At 53.5% G+C, this 24345-nt stretch overlaps 2 protein-coding genes and 2 pseudogenes across 3 annotated transcripts; 1 reads left to right on the forward strand and 3 right to left on the reverse strand.

The window, feature by feature from the left end:
• The first annotated feature begins 2798 nt into the window (after window positions 1-2798).
• Window positions 2799-6544, forward strand: LOC125509583 (Pentatricopeptide repeat (PPR-like) superfamily protein). 2 transcript variants are annotated; one of them, XM_048674578.2, is made up of 5 exons: window positions 2799-3007; window positions 3421-5247; window positions 5337-5446; window positions 5550-5688; window positions 5979-6544. In XM_048674578.2, the coding sequence occupies exons 1-2, from the start codon at window positions 2938-2940 to the stop codon at window positions 5235-5237; spliced, it is 1887 nt and encodes a 628-aa protein (XP_048530535.1). In that variant the 5' UTR covers window positions 2799-2937; the 3' UTR covers window positions 5238-5247; window positions 5337-5446; window positions 5550-5688; window positions 5979-6544. The 2 variants fall into 2 exon arrangements, with proteins under 2 accessions (XP_048530535.1, XP_048530534.1); XM_048674577.2 differs by having other exon boundaries at window positions 2800-3007; window positions 5348-5446.
• Window positions 6545-16863: 10319 nt separating this feature from the next.
• On the reverse strand, window positions 16864-17916 carry LOC125507100 (uncharacterized; annotated as a pseudogene).
• A 702-nt stretch (window positions 17917-18618) lies between these two features.
• LOC125507101 (uncharacterized) lies at window positions 18619-21257 on the reverse strand (annotated as a pseudogene).
• A 1063-nt stretch (window positions 21258-22320) lies between these two features.
• On the reverse strand, window positions 22321-23927 carry LOC125509584 (putative carboxylesterase 2). The gene has a single exon (XM_048674579.2). The coding sequence runs from the start codon at window positions 23787-23789 to the stop codon at window positions 22746-22748; it is 1044 nt and encodes a 347-aa protein (XP_048530536.1). The 5' UTR covers window positions 23790-23927; the 3' UTR covers window positions 22321-22745.
• Between the last annotated feature and the right edge of the window lie 418 nt (window positions 23928-24345).

The following is a 24345-nucleotide window of genomic DNA, read 5'->3' on the forward strand; positions in this document are numbered from 1 at the left end:
CAGAAATCCACTTCTAGTAATAATGTCAACAGAAATCCACCTCTAATATCAAAACAATGGATCGCTAAATCTGGAAATTTTTAAAGTTTTTAAAATGATAAAGGGAGTGGAAGGTGGAATACTCATGTTCGTACTTGTAATGCCTCTTTCTGATGAATGAATTTGGCAGCTCTTCTGCCAACATGCTAATAAAAAATAAAAAAAATGCCAGAAGGTGTTTCCATTGTTATTATGGGCCACGGAGTTGAAGGTGGAAGCAGAGGCAGTGCTGGATTCTGACAGAGGAGCATGGATTCATTGGTGGAGGTGCAAGAAGAGGCTCTGATTGGGCGAGACGAGCGAAGGCACGTGCTGGAGGTGCTACTCTGGGCTATGGATCAAGTCGATTCGCCGATTCCGGGCGACGGCGCTGAAGTGGGTGGCGTTTATCTCCTTCTTCACCACGCCGCTGGCCCTATCGATGGAGGCGACAGCGATGAGGCCGGGGAGGAGTTGCCCCGCTCTCCGCGCTACACGCCAACGGTGATGGAGCGAAAATTGGATAGACACAAGGAGGAGTTGCCCCGCTAGCAACTCCAACGGGCCGACCCAAACGGACGGCATTTTTGTCCGGTTTTTGTCCATTTGGGTCGGCCGCCCGCCCGCCCGCCCGCCGTCCGCCCTCTTTTAGATTTGGGTCGGCAGTGCGCCTAACGGACTGACCCATTTTCATGACCGCGCGCGGGAAAGGTTCGTGCGCGCGCCGCGGCCGGCGCTCACTATAAAAGAAGGCGCTTCCTTCACACTCTGTCGGCCGCTCACTCTCGCCGCCTCTGCGTCACCATGCCGATCCGCCGCCTACGCGCTTCGGATTTTCGCGGAATCCGCGAGCGCCCTCCGACGCCTTCTCCGCTGAGATCTGGTTTCGCGAGAAACGTCTCGTCCTCGGAACCTTCGACACCGCAGAGGAGGCGGCCCGCGCGCACGACGCGGCGGCGTGGCGCCTCCTGAGGCTTCGTCGGGATATGAATTTTTCCAACGTGTCGAGCCAGCGGGCGCAGGATCTGGCGCCTCTCCCGCGGCTTTTCACCGACGAGGATCGTCGTGTCCATCGGAGGCGGCAGCGTCGCCTCGCCATCGCAGAGAAGGACGTGGAAGCCTTGGTGTTGTGGCGAGGAGGCTACCCGCAGGACATCGTCGACGAGCGCGAGTTCTATAAGCAATTGAGATCGGAGAGGGACGCGAGGAGGAGGGAGCGAGCCGCCTATCGGGAGGACAAGCGTTCGCGGAAGCAGGCAGCTCAATTGAAACTGAAGCTACAAGAAACGTCGGGTTGGGACTTTGAAGACGAGCAGCTTGCTGACGCCTACCTTCAAACGTCGGAGGAGGACATTACCAAGTCGGAGTCAGAAAACGACGAGTAGTGGTCTTTTTTTTTATCTCTGTACACTAGAACTATCTATGTATCCATTTTAATCTGAAAAAATGGCCGGTGGCATCGGCGACGTAGCAGGCGGGCGAGTGTGTGAATCCAATGTGCCACCGACCAGCGAGCCCGGTGAGGAAAGAGGGCGAGCGGCCGCGTCTGTCTTGTGTCCGCGCCGACGCAAATCAGCCTCAAAAATGGGCCGGAATGGATCGGCAGGCGGACGAAAGCGGACGCGCGTCCATTTGGGTCGGCGCGTTGGGCCGGCTTTTTTGTCCGCGCCGACCCAAATGGACGGCCGCGGACGAAGTGGGTCGCCCCATTGGAGTTGCTCTAAGCTATGCGTCCTGAAACGATGATAACAAAGACATAATGATTTTTACTCAGGTTCGGACTCTCTCAAATAGACAGTACCCTACACCTTGCTTGTGTTTATTGTATTGGGGTATAGTACAGAGTATAAATATCTATCATGAGATTATTGTGTAAGATTCTAATGATCTATAGACTAGTTTGACCTCGACTTATATAATGTATTAGATGCCTAGGATAAAAGGAGTCCTGATCAGCTATGTTGGTGGAAAGAAGTCCTTGTCTTATATGCCAAGTCTTGTGTAACCTTCCTTGTATGTGTCAGGGATGCCTGAAGTGGCCCAGGACGGAACAAACAAAAGGGGATTCTCGACTCGGCCCACCTGGCCGGGAGTCGATATTGTAAATACCCCCTAGTTCAGGTCATCAACAATCATGTCGCGCATGGAAGAAGAACGACATGAGAGGGCGAGACACATGAGGTGGAGAAACACAGCGCCACCGACGACGATGTGACCTAGATGATGCCCAGAAATGAGAGAACGAGGAAAGAAACGGGATCGATCATGACATCGGAATGAAAGGATGAAAGTACGAGGTTTTGAAACACGATACTTGGGGAGAAGGATGGCAATGATGGCGGTCGACGTGCTACTGGAAGCCTTGGCGCCGAAGAAGCCATCGGGTCGGCACGCAAGGGACGGAGCGGGAGTGGGGAAGGCGGTGGCGTCGACGTGGGGGTGGCTACCCTAGGTTGGGCTTGAAGTTGCGATGTGACTCGGGATCGCTGGACGGAGGCTCGCGTGTTATTGAGTTGCCAGCGGGGACGGTCATCCGTTTTTTTGGTTCCTCTACTATGATGTGAACTCTGAAGCCTAAAAAAAATTATTGCTAGGCTTTATTGATCAACACGTATGATTACAGCTATAACAAGTGGATCATTAGGCAGTCCCAACCACAAATAAATCCCCTAATTTAAAGATAAAGCATGCCTAGTTAATATATTTTTTCAGTTGAGCATGCTTTTTTAGTTTCTTTAGGGGTTAAACCGAGCTTTATCGATCAAAGTCCACGATGCCCGGGTTGGGCTCCCAGCCCCACGGCCCAAATCTGACTCCACCTACATCCTGCAGGGCCCGTTCGTAACCCCTGCGCCCATCCCCACCCACTCCTCTTCCTCGCCCGCCGTATCGTAAGCCGCCGGCCGCCGGCCGCCGAAGATGGCGCGCCTCCTCGCCGTCCGGGGCATCTCCTCGTCGCCGCACCTCGCGTGGAGGGTAAAGCAAACAGGTGGCACACATACCCCCCACCCCCACCCATCCACGCTTCCCCTTTATTTCGGTTTGCTAAGAATGTGCTAGGCGTGGGCTCTGTCATAAGTTCCAGCGGAAATTAGGAAGGGTTTCAGGAACCTGACCTTTGTTGTTAGTTGCTATGATATCATTACGTATTACAAGGTCAGATCAGCTTTCTTTGTACTGCTAACTTGAGTGAAATCATGTTCTGATGCAGCCGTTTGTAACAGTTACCTTAGTCAGGTAGAATAAATTACTTCCTTCTGAGATTAGTCCTCATGTGTGCTGGATTCGATTGTTGTTTTAATTTTACTTTTGAGCATACGATCTGTGTTGCTGTATGAAATGCCATTTTTAATACTAATGCCTTATTTTATTTTGTTTGAAAATCTTGAATTACTGGCGCAGAGAATGAGATTGTCCAGATGTTCCAGCCCCCGGTTCGTCAGAGTGAGGAGGCAGTAGCAACCACTGGACCAAGGTACACGCATTCCATACGAGTCATGGATGAGAGATTCATTAGGATCCTGAAGATATTCAAGTGGGGCCCTGATGCTGAGAAGGCGTTGGAGGTATTAATGATGAAAGTTGATCACTGGTTGGTAAGAGAGGTTATGAAAACCGATGTCGGGGTCAGTGTGAAGATGCAATTTTTCAGATGGGCAGCAAGGAAGAGGAATTACGAACACGACACATCCACTTACATGGCATTGATACGTTGTTTAGAGGTAGTAGAGCAGTATGGTGAAATGTGGAAAATGATCCAAGAAATGGTACGGAATCCTGTATGTGTTGTCACGCCGATGGAGCTATCAGACATCATCCGGATGCTGGGGAATGCCAAGATGATCAGTAAGGCAGTTGCAATCTTTTACCAAATCAAGGCACGAAAGTGTCAACCCACTGCTCAGGCATATAATAGCATGATAATCATGTTAATGCATGAGGGGGAGTATGAGAAAGTGCATGAACTTTACAATGAGATGAGCAACGAGGGCCAATGCTTCCCAGACACCGTGACTTACAGTGCACTCATTTCTGCTTTCTGCAAACTTGGTCGCCAGGATTCAGCAATTTGGTTGTTGAATGAGATGAAGGACAATGGAATGCAGCCAACTGCTAAGATATATACCATGCTAATGGCTTTGCTCTTTAAATTGGACAATGTTCATGGAGCATTGAGTTTGTTTGAAGAGATGAGGCATCAGTACTGCCGGCCAGATGTGTTTACTTACACTGAATTAATCAGGGGACTTGGTAAAGCTGGGAGATTTGATGAAGCATATAACTTCTTCTATGAAATGCGACGAGAAGGCTGCAGGCCAGACACAGTTCTTATTAACAATATGATAAATTTCTTGGGTAAGGCTGGTCGTTTGGATGATGCTATGAAGTTGTTTGAGGAGATGAAGACATTAAGGTGTATTCCTAGCGTGGTGACCTACAACACTATAATTAAAGCACTTTTTGAATCTAAATCTCGTATTTCTGAGATTTCATCATGGTTCGAGAGAATGAAGGAAAGTGGAATCTCCCCTAGTCCATTCACCTACTCAATCTTGATTGATGGATTCTGCAAAACCAACAGGACGGAGAAGGCTATGATGCTGCTGGAGGAGATGGATGAAAAGGGCTTCCCTCCATGTCCAGCAGCATATTGCAGCCTGATTGATGCTCTTGGAAAAGCCAAACGGTATGATCTTGCACACGAGCTATTTCAGGAACTAAAAGAAAATTGTGGCTCCTCTAGTGCTCGAGTGTATGCGGTGATGATAAAACACTTAGGGAAGGCTGGGCGGCTTGATGATGCTGTAGATCTGTTTGAAGAGATGAACAGACTTGGTTGCACTCCTAATGTTTATGCTTACAACGCCCTCATGTCTGGATTGGCAAGAGCAGGCATGCTTGATGAAGCCCTTACTACAATGAGAAGAATGCAAGACCATGGGTGTATTCCTGATATCAATTCATACAATATTATCCTGAATGCACTGGCAAAAACAGGAGGTCCTGATCGTGCAATGGGGATGCTTTCTAATATGAAACAGTCTGCAATAAAACCAGATGCTGTGTCATATAATACTGTTCTTGGTGCCTTGAGTCACGCAGGCATGTTTGAGGAGGCAGCTAAATTGATGAAAGAGATGAATGCGTTAGGATTTGACTATGATCTTATTACATATTCATCTATACTTGAGGCGATTGGAAAGGTTGATCAAGAGTGAACTGAAAATGGTCAGTAGGAACAGGATACATACCTTTTGGTAGTGTTCTACATAAAACATCTTGATCCAAGCTTTAATATTTTTGAGTGATCCTCCCAGTTTTTGTGCAGCACTGCAACTGTTCGATATAAAAAGCTTCCTTTTGTGCCACTCAAGTAAACTGTTACTTGGTAAAATCATGGAGGACAGCAGCTAGTCAAACGTAGAAGGTGTGTATTTCACCTAGCAAATGGCCAAAATACCGTTATGTTCCGTCCTCTTTAATTTTTTGGTAATCTGCAGCTGCCTAAATACTTCTCTGAATGGTTTCAGAATCACTTTCATCCATTAAGATGCGAGGGCTGTTGCTGAAAAGTTGAGACCATTTGTGAAAAGTTAACTACTGTATGTTGAGAGTTTTTTCTTCAGCAATCACCAGTGGAGTGCGCATGCTACAGTTCCTGAAGTTATGGTACGTGTTGCCGTGTTTGTGTGGGTAAATCAAATATTTTCAGGCGTTATATTACAGTCAGAACGTAGGAATCCAAAATCAAAGATATGGTAGCCGTCCCCATTTCTCCTCTCTGTATGCGTGGCTTTCCGAACTTCCTTTCCGTTATTGAAAAATATAGCTTTTCCAGATCTATACGGCGTGAAAACATTTTCTTATTTTCCCCGTGTGTGTTGTAGTTTGGCAGCATTTTTCACACTTTTCTCTTTCACTGGAACTCTATGGATTCTGACACTAAGGAATACTTGCAGGCTTCCAAAATTGGCATAGCCGGCAAACGTGCCTAATCTTTCCAGCTACTGTGTGCACAGGGGCTTACCTGTGGGCTGCCATTGTTTCATTGCTAAGTGTTTGAAGCCTTCCGAAACCAGTAAAGAACCGGCAATGCCATAAAAACATGGTAGGCCAAGTCCAGAATCGAGATATGTCTTTGGCGTCTGTTAAATTTGTGTTACTATAGAAGCTTCCATGGCGTTTGTAAGAAATGGTGTTACTATAAAAGCTACTGTGGTCTTTGCTATCAGCTAGGGTTTCAAATCAACAAGGTTACTGCAAAAAATGGTGTTACTATGCGCTTGTTGCTCATGCGGATTGAATACCTGCCCATAACAAGGCTCACGGTGCATGCGGCAGCAAGGCTGATGCTTTTGCTGGGCATCTGGAAACCTATCCTTTTGGGGGTTTTCGTTTCTGCAACAGGATGTTATATCGTGAGACTCTGTGTTTTATTCCGTTATTTTTTTATAGTGGAACCCTATCCATTTTGGATCGAATGTAAAACATAATAACAAGGCTCACCGAGGAGCATTGTTGGCTAGGCCATGGGCACGCGGCCGTGCGCCACCGCTATCGACCGGTGCTTGCGAGAAGGGTAGATGTTTGCCTCTTAGTGCAGTCAGGGAGGATTTCATTCAGAAACTCTAGCACTAGTTTAAAAAATCTCATCATCTGCGAGGATGCCGTTCTTATGTCCTTAGCATATGTGTTCATTGGTGAGCATCATTCATAATGCCATTTTAATTTCACTGTCCACTGAAATAATAGCTCCTTCGTTTGCACAATATTTGCTAGTATTTTCTACTCCCTCATTTCCGGTTTATAAGGCTCAATTTAAAAATCTCACAAACCAAGGTAGATGATGAGTGGTGGAATATTTTTTGTAGTTTGCAAAAGCACCCAATTAATGCTTTTATTTTTCTCAAAAAATTATGTTTACGAATGCATTAATTGCAATGCATGCATGCATAAAGTGCATGCATTGGTCAGTTTTCTCTTAATACTTGCATGCAATGATTTAATGCACCTTGAAGTCTGAACATGTGATGGAGAACAACCAAATTGAGCCTTATAAAATGGAAAAACTAAAATTTTGAGATAAGTCCTATAAACCGGAAAGGAGGGAGTAGTCGATTGTCATTTATTTGAGCAAATGTCATCTTGATTTGTGTGTATGACAGTTGATTTCAGGCCGAAGACAGTTAAGGTCCAGCTACACACTGAAAGCATGACCTGACACAAAAGTGGAGTTGGAGTTGCTGCAATAAAGAGACTTCAGTGTTGATGCACAGTTAGGAGAAAACAAGTTGAAGTTACGAGCAAATTCTTTATTGTACCAGCACAAGAAACTTGCCAGAAAAAAATCCTAAAACTTGCACAGCACCCGTTGGCGGGTGATGTTTTGGATCGGACCGGTCGCCTTAGTAACCTTGGATGGCGTGATTGGCAGCCACCTGATCTCAACAGCGCCTAGTTGTTTGCAACATGAGTCACATTGCGCTCGTGTTGCTGTGTTGCGACCGGTTGAACTGTTTTTAACTTTTTCTACCATCGCAACACCATCTGTGTTGCGGGCACAACAAATCCCTGCTGCTGGCCCGCAACAGATGGAGCTATCGTGAAATTACCTACCGCTGGCCGCCGTAAACCGCTCCCTCTGCTGCCAAAATACTTTTCTGAATGTTTCAGAATCACTTTTCTCCGTTAAGATGCGAGGGCTGATACTGAAAGCTTGAGACCATTTGGTGAAAAGTACTACTGTATGTTGAGAGTTGTTTCTTCGGTAATCACCAGTGGAGTGTGCATGCTGCAATTCCTGAAGCTACCGTACGTGCTGTCGTGTTTGTGTGGGTAAATCAAATATTTCCAGGTGCTATATTGCAGTCAGAACATAGGAGTCTAGAATCGAAGAGATGGTAGCTGTCCCCATTTCTCCTCTCTGTACGCATAGCTTTCCAAAAAAAATTGAAATCAAAGGGGTTTCCCCTCCGCCCTAACTTTTATTAAAACGCCAAGGCAAGTAGCTTTCCAAACTTCCTTTTCATTGTTGGCTTTTCGAGCTTTTATATGGCCCGAAAACATTTATTTTCCTCGTGTTCTAAGTATAAGTCTTTTCACAGATTTTAATACAGACTACATACAAAGCAAAATGATTTAATCTACACTCTAAAATATATCCTTATATATCCGTATGGTTCCGCATTGAAATCTTTGATAAATCTTATATTTAAAAACGGAGATGGTAGTTTGGCAGTATTTTAGTACTAGCCAGGTCTTTATTTATCACACTTTTCTCTTTCACCATAACTATGTCGATTCTGACACTAAGAAACACTCCCCCTGTTCTATAATGTAGTGCATATAGATTTTTTGAAAAATCAAACCTCTCAAACTTTGATCAAGTTTTTGGGAGAAAACATTTACATCTAGAATACTAAGCATATATCATTAGATTCATTATAAGAAGCAGTTCTATATTTGATACTGTAGATATAAATAGTTTTTTCTATAAAGTTTGCAAAGTCTGATTTTAAAAAAAGATTATATACACTACATTGTAGAGAAGATGGAGTACTTGCAGGCTTCCAGCCTTCCAAAACTGGCATAGCTGGCAAATGTGCCTAATCTTTTCAGTTACTGTGCACAGGGGCTTACGTACGGGTTGCCATTGCTTCATTGCTAAAGGCGTGCTTGGATGACATATTAAACTTGTCACACTTTGCCACGTCACAAGTTAGATAAGTGTGACTGAGTTAGCTTATGTTTGGTTTGCAGCCACACTGATGGCAAGATTCCTTTCATGTAAACTAGACCTCGTATGCCATTAACTCAGAAAACTCTCGCAAGTTTGTCTCAAGTGTAGCAAACTGTGGTATCGGTTTTGATTGTATAACAGTAGGCATGTGTGGCAAAGAATGTCACACCTGCATCGCCAGGAGGTGATGCGGTGGACGCGTGATGGCGGGTCCTTTCCGGCCAGTTGGCACGGGCCTACCAGTCAGGCCAGGCGGACAAGTGGAGCACCGCTATGTAGCCAGCTGTTGGCCAGTAGACAGGGCATGTGAATTGTATACTGAATTCTGAACCTCTCCCACCTAATCTGTACCTCCTCCCTTTGCGAGAACCTTCTCCCCTAAGTCTCGATCTCATCCCCTTCCCCTCCCAATCCAATCCTGCGAGGATGAGTTCGTGACAGTTGGTATCAGAGCTCAGGTTTTGGCCCCTAGAAATTTCGTTGCCCTCACATCCTCTCGATCTCGCCGTAACATCCACCGCTGCGGGTGCGGTCTTGCTCCGGCGAGATCCGCTCGAAATCCCCAGCGGGGTTGGCCTAATTTGGAGCGAGGGCGACGGCGCCGCCCAGCAAACCTTCCGCCCAGACCTGTCACATCATCACCGCCATGTCGGAATCCACGGGAGAGCTCAAAACCATGCTGCAGGCGCTCTTGAGGCGCTTCGACGAGACCACGCTTGCGAGCGACAAGCAGCGCGAGGCCCAGATCGCGTTCAACACGCAAGTCTCCATGGATCTGGCGCACATCCGCAAGCAGCTGGACCTCACCCAAGCCGACGTCGACGAAGTTCGGCATCACCAGCGTGAGCTACCACCTTCGCCGCCCGCAACCGATCACCACCGCCCGAACACCGCCGACCACCATGACGGCGACACCCAAGCCTCTGCGGTGACTTCGCTGGAGCACGACCACGGCGCTCGTCCTCAAGGCCCAGCCGTCCGCCTCGCCAACAACGGCCCACCGCTGCTACCCACGCGGCACGCCCTGTCCTACGCGGGCGTGGGGCAGACGAACGTGTTCATGGCGGGCCGCGACGCGCACACCGGACAGCGTGAGGAGTACACGGTCAAGCCACCGAAGCACGACTTCCCGCACTTCGACGGCGACGCGCCCAGCCTCTGGATCGACCGCTGCATCACCTACTTCGACCTTTATCGTGTTCCTCCACACAGCTGGGTGACAACGGCGTCGCTCTACATCGACGGCCACGCCGCGCACTGGTACCAGGTGTACCGACAGACTCATCGCTCGCCGTCGTGGCAGGAGTTCACTGCGGCAATCATCACCGAATTCACGCCTGATGAATTCGAGATGGAGATACATAAGTTGCTGCAACTACGCCAAACCGGCACCGTCGCCGAGTACCGGACGGCGTTCGAGACCCACATGTGCCATTTGCTCGCCCTCGACGCGTCGCTCAACCCCAAGCTGTTCATCACCCAATTCTTGCTGGGCTTGCGCGACGAGATACGGGCTGCAGTTCACCTTCAGGAGCCATCCAACATTACGCGCACTGCGGTGTTGGCCCGGATCATCGAAGAAGAAGCCAACACGCAACGTGCTCGACCGCGGATCATCCCGGCGGGGCGACCACCCCTCCACCACCACCGCCACTGCCGCTTCCTCGAGACATGGGGGCGCCACGGCCAGGCGGCGCGGCCGCCCCCAACGACGACCTGGCGCGCGAGCGGCAACTGCGGGAGCACCGCCGCGCCAACGGACTCTGTTTCAAATGCGGTGATCGCTACTCCCGCGACCACCGATGCAAGCCGGCCACGCAACTCCTCACGATTCAGGTGGGCGACCACGGAGAAGTACTGAGCGACGACGCGGTGCACGCTCTGGACCTGCTCGACGCACCGGCTGATCAAGACCCGGAACCCGAGTGATGCGTGCTCTCCACCCATGCGGTCGCCGGCACCGAGTCGCCACGCACCATTCGTCTACGCGCGCTCGTCGGCAATCAAGTCATGCTGCTGCTGGTGGACTCAGGGAGCACGCACAGCTTCATCTCCCAGGCGTTCGCCGAGCGCGTGCATGCCCAAACTGTTCCCGTGCCCGCCGTGGAGGTCCGCGTGGCCAACGGTGAACGCATGACCTGCAACAGCATGGTGTAAGGGCTGAACTGGTGGATTCAGGGCCACACCTTCACCACCGACATGCGTCAACTGGAGTTGGGCGCCTACGACGGCGTGCTCGGCATGGATTGGTTAGAGCAGTTCAGCCCCATGAGCTGCCACTGGCTAGACAAGACGCTATCCTTCGAGCACCAGGGCGCCATGATCACCCTGCAAGGTGTTCGACCGAAGCAGCCCGAGCAAGTGGAGGAGATCGAGCCCGAGCAGCTGCGCAAATGGCACGCCGGCAATGACATTTGGTACATGGCCGTGCTGGATTTGCCCCGCGCAACCGAGCCACTTGCAACCAAAATTCATTCAAGTGTTCAAAGCGTTCTGACGGACTTCGCCGACATGTTCGCCGAACCAAAGAGCCTACCTCCTCACCGCCGCTACGATCACGCAATCACCCTGGTGGACGACGCGCGCCCCGCCAACTCACGTCCGTACCGCTACTCGCCATTACAGAAAGACGAGATCGAGCGCCAAGTCCGCGAAATGCTCGAGTCAGGTGTCATCGAGCACAGTATGAGCCCTTTGCCGTGCCTGTGCTGCTTGTCAAGAAGAAGGACGGCACCTGGCACTTTTGCGTCGACTACCGCAGGCTCAACGACGCCACGGTCAAGAACAAATTCCCACTGCCCATCGTCGACGAGCTGCTCGACGAATTGGCTGGAGCAGCCTTCTTCTCCAAGCTAGACCTCCGCGCTGGTTACCACCAGATTCGCATGCGCGCAGGCGACGAAGAGAAGACGGTGTTCAAGACACACCATGGCCATTTCCACTTCAAGGTCATGCCGTTCGGGCTGACGAACGCACCGGCCACGTTCCAGTGCCTGATGAATGCAATCTTCGCCAAGTACGTGCGTAAATTCATGATCATATTTTTGGATGACATTTTGATCTTCAGTGAAACTTTGGAGGAGCACCTGGAGCATCTTCGCCTCGTCCTCGCTCTGCTCCGCGAGCACCAGCTGTACGCCAAGGAGTCCAAGTGCTCGTTTGCTCAAGATAGCATCTCCTACCTCGGTCACATCATCTCCAAGGACGGCGTCGCCACGGACCCGGAGAAGACACAAGCCATGGTGGCATGGCCAACCCCTTCAACTGCCACCGAGCTCCGCGGCTTCCTCGGCCTCACCGGCTACTATCGCAAGTTCATCAAGCACTACGGCATCCTGGCCAAGCCGCTCACAAGCTTGCTCACCAAGAAGGGCTTCGAGTGGACCGAGAGAGCGCAGGCGGCATTTGACCTCCTCAAGCGCGCCATGGTGACCGCGTCGGTGCTCGCGCTCCCAGATTTCGCACGACCGTTCGTGATCGAGACAGACGCTTGCGACACGGGCGTGGGCGCGGTGCTGGCACATGAAGGGCACCCGGTGGCGTTTCTCAGCAAGGCCCTGGGAGTGCGAAATCAGAAGCTGTCGGCGTACGAGAAGGAGTTCATCGCCGTCATGATGGCCGTCGAAAAGTGGCGTGCGTACTTGCAACGGGGCCCGTTCACCATCGTCACGGATCACAAAAGCCTCTGCAACCTGCAAGATTAGCAGCTCACCACCGACCTGCAGCGCATGGCCATGGCCAAGCTGGTGGGACTCCAATTCAAGTTCCGCTATCGTCGCGACAGCGACAATGGCACTGCGGATGCTCTCTCTCGCGTGGGTGCGTCTCTAAACCTGGATGCGCTCTCCATCTGCCAGCCCGCATGGGTTCAAGAGGTGGCAAACTCCTATGCCACAGACGCCGAGGCGCAGGATCGCCTGGCACGACTCGTGATCCACAGTCCCGACAACGACGGGTACGAGCTCTACAAGGGACTCATCCGCAAGCATGAGCGCTTGTGGATCAGCAAGAACACGGCCTTGCGCACCAAGATTATCAGCGTCGTGCATGACAGCGCGGTCGATGGCCACTCCGGCGCAACGGTCACCTACCAGCGCATCAAGAAGCTTTTCGTGTGGGACGGCTTGAAGACCGACGTCACCGACTATGTGCGGCAGTGCCCAGTGTGTCAGCACGCCAAGCACGAGCAGTCCAAGCCGGCGGGCACGCTCGCACCCTTGCCCGTGCCGATCGCTCCCTGGCGCGACCTAACCATGGATTTCGTGGAAGGATTGCCGCCATCGGAGGGCTTCGATTCTATCATGGTGGTCGTGGATCGCCTCACCAAATCAGCGTTGTTCATTCCGCTTCGTCATCCCTTCAAAACTCCTCAGGTGGCCAAGGTCTTTTGGGATCACGTCGTCAAGCTGCACGGCATCCCAAGCTCCGTCGTCTCCGACCGCGATCGCGTCTTCACCAGCGCTCTCTGGCGCGAGCTCTTTGCCAGTGCGGGCACCAAGCTGCTCTTCTCCACTGCATACCACCCCCAGATGGATGGCCAGAGCGAACGCGTCAACCAGTGCATGGAAATGTACTTGCGTTGCACGGTGCACGACGCGCCCAGGCAATGGCGTCGCTGGCTACCGACCGCTGAATTCTGGTACAACTCGTCGTTTCACTCCTCGATCAAATGTTCCCCCTTCAAAGCTCTGTACGGCATCGAGCCCAACCTCGGCGCCATGACACTCTGGGACGACAAGATGATGCCCATGATCGACGGTGAGCCGTGGGACTGGGGCGTGCACACGGCAAGGCTGCGAGATCACATTCTGCGTGCCCAACACAGATTCAAGAAGCAGGCCGATCAGCATCGCACGGAGCGCTCCTTCGAGGTGGGCGACAGTGTTCTCCTCAAGCTCCAACCTTATGCGCAGTCATCAGTGGCGAACCGGCCCTGTGCAAAATTGGCATACAAGTACTTCGGGCCATTCGTAGTGCTCGACAAGATTGGCAAGATGGCATACAAGCTGGAGTTGCCGGCGGACAGCAGAATTCATCCAGTCTTCCATGTGTCCCAGCTCAAGCCGTTCACTCCGAACTACACCCCGGTCTTCTCCGAGCTGCCGCGTCCACCAGACCTCGCCGGCCACGACGACGAACCGATGGAGATCCTGGAGCGGCGCATGGTCAAGTGTGGCAACAGTGCTCTGGTGCAGATCAAGGTGCGCTGGCGCAACGACGATGCGGCGACGACGTGGGAAGACTACGACACCCTACGCCGCCGTTTTCCGCTTGCACCGGCGTGGGACGAACCATCTTCCGGCGACGCGGAGCAGCACGCTGAACCTGAAGACGGCGCTCGTTCTGAAGGAGTGGGGAATGTCACACCTGCATCGCCAGGAGGTGATGCGGTTGACGCGTGATGGTGGGTCCCCTCCGGCCAGTTGGCACGGGCCCACCAGTTAGGCCAGGCGGACAAGTGGAGCACCGCTATTTAGCCAGCTGTTGGCCAGTAGACAGGGCATGTGAATTGTATACTAAATTCTGAACCTCTCCCACTGATGAGGACATCAATACCATTGTTACACCCACAGCCCCTACTGTTACATATACTAGACCAATTACTAGAGCTCGCGCACGCCAATTAAATTACCAAGTACTTTCGTTTCTTGGTAATGATTCTAATGTTCATGAGATTATGATGCTGCCTAAATTGGATACATTTGTTTTGCTTACAAATGAAGGGCCTAGCTTGGAGAAGGATGAACATTGGAGCAGGAACACGCATGGAGTTGATGGCATGCGCAAGGGGATCAAGAACGGAGTTACAAGTGATGATTTCAGGACTTTGAAGCCGCCATAAGGAGTGCATGAAGCCTTGGACGAAATATACAAGATGCCACTTCATAATATTCGTCCATAGGCTATTCTAGGTGCTGCGTCACCTTATTAATGGGCCAGGCCCATGTAATTTTGAAATACTTAAGTATAGGCTATTTTTAGAGTCCGTATGTGTGGGGAAACAAGAGTTAGGGTTGGTTTCGGGCCCCACCCTCAAGGGCCTCTATCACCCACCTAATCTGTACCTCCTCCCTTGGCGAGAACCTTCTCCCCTAAGTCTCGATCTCATCCCCTTCCCCTCCCGATCCAATCCTGCAAGGATGAGTTCGTGACAAAGAAATCTGGTAAATGGTGGTAAGCTTCGTATATGAACCAAACATGCCACAAGTGTTTGAGGTCTTCCAAAACCAGCAAAGTCATAAGGTAACACCAATGTGCTGACGCAAACGGACGCGGATTTGGTCCATTTTTTGTTCATTTGGATCGATTGTGGGGGAGGCGTCCACCCTCGTCTGCTTTTCAGCCAAAGATTCTGGTGGAGTATTGGCATGGAATGGAACACTGATGTCAACATACACAATATGATTCTTGATAGCAAACAGAGATACAACATGGATTTTCTCATGGAAATTATAATCATTGGATGTTGGAGCATATGGAATCAAATAAATGATATATTTTTTTGAAGGCGTCCAGTGCTCAATAAGCCAATGCAAGAATGATTTCATCAGCACGTTCCACAACACAATGATGAGGATTAAGCCTAGCATCAAGGATAGTGTATAAGTAGTCTCTGCTTGATCTAAGCACTAACTCCAATAATACCGCAACTTCTTTGTTGCTCTTTGTAACTTGTCTATCTTATTATATTAATGAAAATGACATACAGTAGGGACTTCCCCCACTGTTACTTGGTCAAAAAAAACTCATCCGCTTCCAACCGGTTGACCTATTTGGTCCGGCGGGCCGGTTACGCGGACGAATTTTCACAAACATTCTACGCATATAAGTACAAATAAAAAGAAACATTACACATAGTTTACAATCAAATAAATTAGATAGTTTTTACATCACAATAAATAATTTACAGCCAAATACAAATCTCATAGTTTACAATCAAATAAATTTAAAATTGTACTATATACATTGAAAAAAAGAGAGAGTCAATATATCTACTGGTTTCCTAGTTGAGTCCACATATGCTCAACCAAATCATCTTGAAATTGAATGTGAGTTGTCCAATCATACATTCCCTGATAAAATTGGGTGAACTGTGCAAACATTGCCGCTCCATGCTCCGGCTCACCATTTTCACCCTGGAAATCCCACCCTCGGTCGAAGGGGCTGTCATCACGCTCATCCTCTACGATTATGTTGTGCATGATCACACAAACAATCATTACCTCCCACATCTTCTGAATACTCCATGTTCTCGCAGGATGCCGAACAATAGCCATCCACCAAAAGCACGCTCCACATCCTTCCTAGTACCCTCTTGTGATTGGGCAAACCCAGCCATTTTCTCTCCTACTGGCTTGGAGATTATCTTCACAAGAGTTAACTACTAAGGATAGATACCATCAGCTAGGTAGTATTCCCTGTTTTATTGGTAACCATTTACCTCAAAGTTGACCCTGGGAAGTTGCCTTGAAAGCCTTGCGACCATCGGAGATCGCTGAAGCACGTTGATGTCATTGTGTGAGTCTGCCATCTCAAAAAAAAAGTGCCAAATCCAGAGATCTTGTGATGTCACAACTTAAAGTATGACTGTGCAAGCTTTAACATGCCTCTTATCTTGTCCCTGCCAAGCAAATGGACAGTTCTTCCACTCACAGTGCATATAATCTATGCTACCATGCATTCCCAGAAAGCCTCTTGATTCATTGATCGCCAACAACCGGGCTGTATCCGCAACATTTGATGCTCACAAGTACTCCGGATGAAACACTATAACCACAACTTTGGAGAACTTGTACATGATGCAAGGCATGTGGACTCACTCATGTGAATATACTCATCCACAAGATCATCGGAAATTCCATATGCAAGCATCCAAATAGCTTGTAGTATATTTCTGATAAGAGGATGTCAACCTTTCCAAGGGCATCATACTCCACCCTTCCCTCCCGGATACGGTTGAACACATGTCTCGCCATCCGGAAGCGTCACTAGAAAAGGTTGAGATTGAAGAGTGGGACGTGAGCTCGAAATAATCGTTATAGACTAGGCAATGGCCGCTCTCTCTGTTACGATTCAACACCGGAGCATGGCCCGAGAACGATCCCCTAAACATTGGCCGCTGCCTAGAAATGTGTTCATTGACGATCATAGTAACAATCACAAAGTCCTTATCATGAATCGTCTGATGAACAATATGGCGTTATTGTAAAAGAACTCATGCTAGCTATCTACCATGGTACCTTGTGTGCAAAGTCCCGAACACCTTGCGGGCAGCGACGGAGGCGGACATGGTCGAGTCATGACCGGTCCAGGGTATCGTCCTCTCCCCGTGCAGGCAACAGGATTGTCAAAGTTCGCGCCCTCCGGCAGTGACTGTGGAGGCGAAGGTGGTGCCGACAACCCTGGGAAGACATGCCTTCTTGTGCTCTGCAGCGCCCATGCCTCCTCGATCCTCGCGTCCTGCAGCATCGCATCCCGCACCGCCTCCTGCAGCTCCAGTGAGGGCGGAACCCCGTCGGAGGCCATCTTGCCGAGAGCGACGAGCGCGCTCCTGGGGTCCCCGAACCTGCAGAACCCGGCGACGGCGATGCCGTAGGTGGCGGCGTCGGGCCGGCGCGGGGAGTCGGGGCGGCAGAGCCAGCGGAGCATGAAAGCGGCCTCGCGGGCGCCGCGCATCGCGAGGAGGTGGCCGAGGAGCGGGGTGGCGAGGGGGAGCGGCGAGGGGCGGATGGGGTACAGACGGGGTGGTGGCGGAGCGCGGTGAGCAGGGTGAAGGCCGGGGTGAGCGTGGGAAGAGAGGCGAGGTGCTCCGCGAGCGGGGGGAACGGGAGGCGCTCCGGGGAGCCGGGCAAGAGGAGCGCCGCAGAGAGGAGGCGGCCGACGGCGGGGACCTGGCCCTCAGAGATGAGCCGCGGGATGAGCGCGGAGATGGAGTCGAGCTCGGACGGGGAGAGAGGGGAGGGAGGCGCTTCCGTTGTGCAGAGGCCCCGAAGGAGACGGTGGAGGCTACGAGCAGAGGCCGCGGCGGTGCGAGCAGGGGCAGCTCCGGCGCAAGCGGGGCCGCGGTGATGCGATGGGAGCTCGGGCTCGATGGATCCCCCCCCTCGATCCAGACCGGGCTCCGCCGTGCGGGGTGTTTCTGCAAAAAATTGCCACATCGGCAGCTGACATGCGGGCCCCGCCGGTCAGATACACCGTCAATACGCGTTTATACGCGATTTAGACCTTTTTGTAACGTCTAGCCTCAGATTTGGTACTGACATGTAAAAATTACTAAAGTTGATACCAATCTGCTTCTAATGCCCCAATTGTGATAGTTCTGTGCAATTTACTCGGAAATCGGAGAAAGACGCTCGCTCACATGCGCGCGGGATAGGCCACAGTGGCTCCCCATGGCGTGCCCGCGTTTGCGTTTTGGACCCGCCCGGGAAGTAAAAGCTGCGGCGCATCCGGTTCTGATCGTCGCCCGCGACCGACCGACTGCGGGGAGGCCCCGCCGTCCTCGCTGTGGGAGACCACCACCGCTCACGGGCGGGGGCGGGCCACCGCTCCTCCTCGTGTTCACATGAGTATACTCATGTGAATATACTCATCCACAAGATCATCGGAAATTCCATATGCAAGCATCCAAATAGCTTGTAGTATATTTCTGATAAGAGGATGTCAACCTTTCCAAGGGCATCATACTCTACCCTTCCCTCCCGGATACGGTTGAACACATGTCTCGCCATCCGGAAGCGTCACTAGAAAAGGTTGAGATTGAAGAGTGGGACGTGAGCTCGAAATAATAGTTATAGACTAGGCAATGGCCGCTCTCTCTGTTACGATTCAACACCGGAGCATGGCCCGAGAACGATCCCCTAAACATTGGCCGCTGCCTAGAAATGTGTTCATTGACGATCATAGTAACAATCACAAAGTCCTTATCATGAATCGTCTGATGAACAATATGGCGTTATTGTAAAAGAACTCATGCTAGCTATCTACCATGGTACCTTGTGTGCAAAGTCCCGAACACCTTGCGGGCAGTGACGGAGGCGGACATGGTCGAGTCATGACCGGTCCAGGGTATCGTCCTCTCCCCGTGCAGGCAACAGGATTGTCAAAGTTCGCGCCCTCCGGCAGTGACTGTGGAGGCGAAGGTGGTGCCGACAACCCTGGGAAGACATGCCTTCTTGTGCTCTGACGGCGGCGAGGAGCAGCCACACACATCGGCAATAGTGGGCCTTGGTGGATGCGGCGGCGACGCCTGGGTAGTGGCGAAGCGGCTGTGTGTACAGTGTGGAGTGGAAGGAGAGGATGACCGTTGTGCCACATGCGGGTGGGCCAGGGGCGGGCGTCCGCGTCGACGCAAATCAAGATCAAATTTGGGCTGAAAATGAGTCTAAACTGATAGAAAAACGGGATACATCCGTCTGGGTCGACACATTAGAGTTATCCTAAAAACATGATAGGCCAAGTCTAGAATCTCATATGGTCCAAAAAACATTCTCAGAACTAATAGTGTACAGGCAGCTTTCTGTGGATTGTCATGATTTGATCAAACGGTATCTCGATCTCTGTCAAGGCCCAGCCACACACCGAAAGCATAACGGGACACAATGCTGGAGTTGGCATCGCCGCAACAACTAATAGTGTACACGCAGCTTTCTGTGGATTGTCATGATTTGAGCAAACAGCATCTCGATCTCTGTCAAGGGCCAGCCACACACCGAAAGCATAACGGGACACAATGCTGGAGTTGGCATCGCCGCAACTTGCAACCAAGAGACTTGCCGTGTTAATACACCGTTAGGCTGGTCACAATGGGGAGGAACTTAGGAGTAACATCACACACTCCAATACAACTTTGCTTATGTGGCACATATTTAATGAAGAGAGAGGTGCTTGTGGTAACTAGCTAAGTTACCGAAACATCACACACTCCAAAAAACAATGAGTCTATAACCTAATAAATACATCGTTGCATGACACTATATAGATGTTCCTACCCACTATGGAGGTAGTAACATAGTCTAAGGAACTGTGTAAGTTACTAGCTTATGTTCTTGCCCATTGTGACCAGCCTTAGTGTTAGGAGAAAACGAGCTAAGCTGCCGAGCAACTTTTCCATTACTCGCTGACCAGCCGCATCAAGATCCGCCGAGAGAGAAGGCGGCGCCATTCCCGGCTTGAGGATGCCGATGTACGGCGGTGCCGCCGAGACCATGAAAAGGGGGGAGAGATAGCCCGGAAATCGGGAGTAAATTGCACACAAGTACCACAGTTGGGGCATTGGAAGCAGATTGGTACCAAGTTTGGTAATTTTTACATGTCAGTACCAAGTCTGGGGCTAGACGTTACAAAAAGGTCTAAATCGCGTATAAACGCGTATTGACGGTGTATCTGACCGGCGGGGCCTGCATGTCAGCTGCCGATGCGGCATTCTTTTTGCAGAAACGCCCCGCGCCTCCTTCGTCCTCACGTGCGGCAGGGCCCGATCTGGATCGAGGGGAGGAGCCCCTCGAGCCCGAGCTCCTTCGCCTCCCGTAACCCCCGCCCCGCCCTGGCCTCCTCCTCGCCGCGCCGCCGGCCGGCCACCGGAGCACCACCACCGGCGATCAGGACCAGGCCGTCCCCGCACCCTGCCTCTCTCCTTCTCTTCCTCCTTCCATTTTTTCTTCTCTCTCTCTCTCACCCGAAGCTCTCTCTCTTGACGCGCCGCCTTAGTTCCCGTCTTCTTGGACTCCGGCGGCCGCATAGCCTCCTCCAGCGCCCATGCCTCCTCGATCCTCGCGTCCTGCAGCATCGCATCCCGCACCGCCTCCTGCAGCTCCAGTGAGGGCGGAGCCCCGTCGGAGGCCATCTCGCCGAGGGCGACGAGCGCGCTCCTGGGGTCCCCGAACCTGCAGAACCCGGCGACGGCGATGCCGTAGGTGGCGGCGTCGGGCCGGCGCGGGGAGTCGGGGCGGCAGAGCCAGCGGAGCACGAAAGCGGCCTCGCGGGCGCCGCGCATCGCGAGGAGGTGGCCGAGGAGCGGGGTGGCGAGCGGGAGCGGCGAGGGGCGGATGGGGTACAGACGGGGTGGTGGCGGAGCGCGGTGAGCAGGGCGAAGGCCGGGGTGAGCGTGGGGAGGGAGGCGAGGTGCTCCGCGAGCGGGGGGGAACGGGAGGCGCTCCGGGGAGCCGGGCAAGAGGAGCGCCGCGGAGAGGAGGCGGCCGACGGCGGGGACCTGGCCCTCAGAGATGAGCCGCGGGATGAGCGCGGAGATGGCGTCGAGCTCGGACGGGGAGAGAGGGGAGGGAGGCGCTTCCGTTGTGCAGAGGCCCCGAAGGAGATGGTGGAGGCTACGAGCAGAGGCCGCGGCGGTGCGAGCAGGGGCAGCTCCGGCGCAAGCGGGGCCGCGGTGATGCGATGGGAGCTTGGGCTCGATGGATCCCCCCCCCCCCCCCCTTGATCCAGACCGGGCACCGCCGTGCGGGGTGTTTCTGCAAAAAAATGCCACATCGGCAGCTGACATGCGGGCCCCGCCGGTCAGATACACCGTCAATACGCGTTTATACACGATTTAGACCTTTTTGTAACGTCTAGCCTCAGATTTGATACTGACATGTAAAAATTATTAAAGTTGATACCAATCTGCTTCTAATGCCTTAATTGTGATAGTTCTGTGCAATTTACTCGGAAATCGGAGAAAGACGCTCGCTCACATGCGCGCGGGACAGGCCACAGTGGCTCCCCTGGGCACGCCATGTGCGTGCCCGCGTTTGCGTTTTGGACCCGCCCGGGAAGTAAAAGCTGCGGCGCATCCGGTTCTGATCGTCGCCCGCAACCGACCGACCGACTGCGGGGAGGCCCCGCCGTCCTCGCCGTGGGAGACCACCACCGCTCACGGGCGGGGGCGGGCCACCGCTCCTCCTCGTGTTCGCGCGCAGCGGCTTTTGATCCGGGACCGGACAAAACCCCACCCACGTCCCGTCGTCGGGGCCGGGGAGCAGGCCGACGGAAAACGCGAGGCCGCGCGGGAACCCGTTCCCCGCCGCAGTCCACCGGCGTGCGTACCGAGAGATTACCGACGGAAAAGTGGGAGGCATTGGCGACGGGAAGTGCCATGGCGTCGTGCGGAAAGTAATTCGTGCAAGCTCAAAAGAACCAAGACGTAGTAGTACAGTTGATTAAAGCATTAAACACGCCCATGTGGGTGTGAACATTTTGACAAGCCAAGGAGTACCGGGGCGCGTGCGCCCCATTCCGATCCAAAAGGCGCGTCGCAGCGCCATAATCGCACGCCATGATGAGCCGCGTCGCGTCTCGATCGGAGCTCGCCGCGGTGAACCCCGAACGCGTCCGCTCCGGCGACCCGGAAACAACGCGGCCGCAGCGCGCGCCCCAGAGCGCGGAGCGCGCCGATGATGCTTACAACGGAGTCCCCTGAATGCCGGAAACGCACTGACAGACACCCCGCACGCACGCACGGCCCAACGTCGAAGAAAACAAAGGCGAGACACACATTCTCCGCCGCTCTGGCCGGCACGTGCATGATGCCAACGCTAACGAGATGCCGCCACACAGAGACCAGCTCGGACAATACTAAATCACACCACTCCAATTCCACACGGCCAGTTCACCATAGCAGCAGTACAAAAAGTTACACACCGGACACTGCAATCGCCAGGTAAATATAGTGACGGTGACACTACTAATATAGGAGTAGTATACGGCTCGGTAGTTACTACTGGCAACTGCAAGAAACGGCCGTCCACTACTGCGCTAACGTTGCAAGCTACGGTAGCTAGCCGCAGATCGGTCGGTCGGTGGTAGAGCCCGGCCCCCCTCTCCGTCCGGCCGGTTGCTGGGGAGGAACCGAACTCACCTACGTACCGCGCTCTACACCGCAGTGACACAACAAGAGAAATCGACCCAAATCCTCGCTACGTACGTCGTACGTACTCGTTACTAGCGTAGCAGAGTGCTCATGCCGGGGGGCGGTGTGGCCGCCGGCGAGCCGCTAGGCGTCGCGGTTGATGAAGGCGACGAGGGTGGCCATCTCGGCCTGCGCCTGGGGCGTGCTCATCTTGGTGAGGAAGTAGACGTGGCCCTCGCCGGGGGTCTCGTACAGCTCCGCCTGCCCCGGCCAGCCGCTGGTCCGGAGCGTGCTGTAGTAGGCGCGCTGCCACGGGCTCAGCCGGTCCTGCCCGGACACGGTGACCAGCACGCGGGAGGCGCCGAGGTGCTGCCACGAGGCCGTCGGCAGCATCAGCGGGTTCGCGTACGGGTGGTCGATGGGGTACTTGCCCGCGCAGATGAAGCTCCAGGTGCGCGCCGCCGACTGCAGGAACGACGGGTCCGCCGAGTAGGCGCCCACCGCGCTCCGGCCCTGGAAGTAGGGGTCGAGCAGCGCCACGCCCTTGAGCCTCGCGCCGCCGTCCAGGCCCTCCTCCCCGGCGCGCAATGCCAGGTTGTGCGCGATGTTGCCGCCCGCGCTGTCGCCGGCCAGGAAGAGGCGGGAGAGGTCGCCGTACTGGGACAGCCACTGGTCCGCCCCGGGCGCCGCGTTGGCGAGCACCCACTTGAGCGCCGCCCACGAGTCGTCGTAGGCGGCCGGCAGCGGGTGCTCCGGCGCCAGGCGGTAGTTCACCGACACGGCCACCACGCCGGCCTTGGCCGCCAGGGTGTTGAGGTAGGCGTGGTAGATGGGGTTGAAGGCCGACTCCACCACGAAGGCGCCGCCGTGGAAGTAGACCAGGACGGGCACCTTGGTGGTGGCGCGGAGGCTCGGGAGGTAGATCCGCGCGTCGACGCCGGCGGCGGGGTCGATGGTGACGTCCCGGGACGTGACGCCGGTGAGCGGGTCGGCGGCCGCGGAGACGCGGTCGGTGCCCATGAGCCGCTTCACCACGCCGCTCTTGTACTCGATGAGGAAGGGCGAGAAGTCGAACTTGACCTGCGAGCTGGCCTCGCCGCCGCTGCGCGCCCTCCTCCCCGCCGCGCCGCCGCAATGCGCGCAGAGGAGGAGGAGCAGCAGCGCCGGGAGCAAGATCCGGGACGCCATGGCTTCCGGCACTGACTGCAGCAGTGAGTGCTGCGGAGGAGGGGAGTGGCAGGCAGCGCGTGGGGCGTGACTGTGAGCGAGTGAAGCGTGAGTGTGGGTGTCCTCGGGGCCGCTGCTGCTGCTGGTTGAGCTTGGCGCGGGATGGGTCCGGTTATATGCGGCGTGGCAGCCGACAGGGCTGGGCGCAGCGCACTATTTTCGTGGTGGGCTTTAGCGCCCCGGCCCGGCCCTTTCTCCCTTTCCCGCCGCACCCGCACCCGCATGTGCCTGGGCTTCACACTCGCCGCAGACTCGCCAAAAAGCTCACATGAATTCCTGCCTGTGATGGCGCAAACCTCTCGTCTTTACACGCTTTTCTGAACCCAAAGATTCAGGTTTCGCCAATTCACACGCGACCTCTGCAAGGGCATTAGCGCGACAATGCAACAGCGGCCATTGAATGGGGCGCGTACGATCGGGGCGGCCCATGGCGCCGTTCCCCCGCCACGCAACGCTGCCTCGCCGAGGTGGTCTGGTCTGGCTGGTACCCTGCTAATCAAGGGCTCCCCCCACCCCA

Source organism: Triticum urartu, chromosome 5A, assembly GCF_056163025.1.
Source record: "Triticum urartu cultivar PI428250 chromosome 5A, HENAU_Tu73, whole genome shotgun sequence".
Classification (NCBI taxonomy): Eukaryota; Viridiplantae; Streptophyta; class Magnoliopsida; order Poales; family Poaceae; genus Triticum; species Triticum urartu.

Excerpts from the sequence above, each read along its gene's own strand:
- LOC125509583 (XM_048674578.2), top strand. The coding sequence starts at position 2,938 with ATGGCGCGCCTCCTCGCCGTCCGGGGCATCTCCTCGTCGCCGCACCTC. Across the intron at positions 3,008-3,420 it reads GTGGAGGGTAAAGCAAACAG|AGAATGAGATTGTCCAGATG; the intron begins GTGGCACACATA and ends TTACTGGCGCAG.
- LOC125509584 (XM_048674579.2), bottom strand. The coding sequence starts at position 23,789 with ATGGCGTCCCGGATCTTGCTCCCGGCGCTGCTGCTCCTCCTCCTCTGC.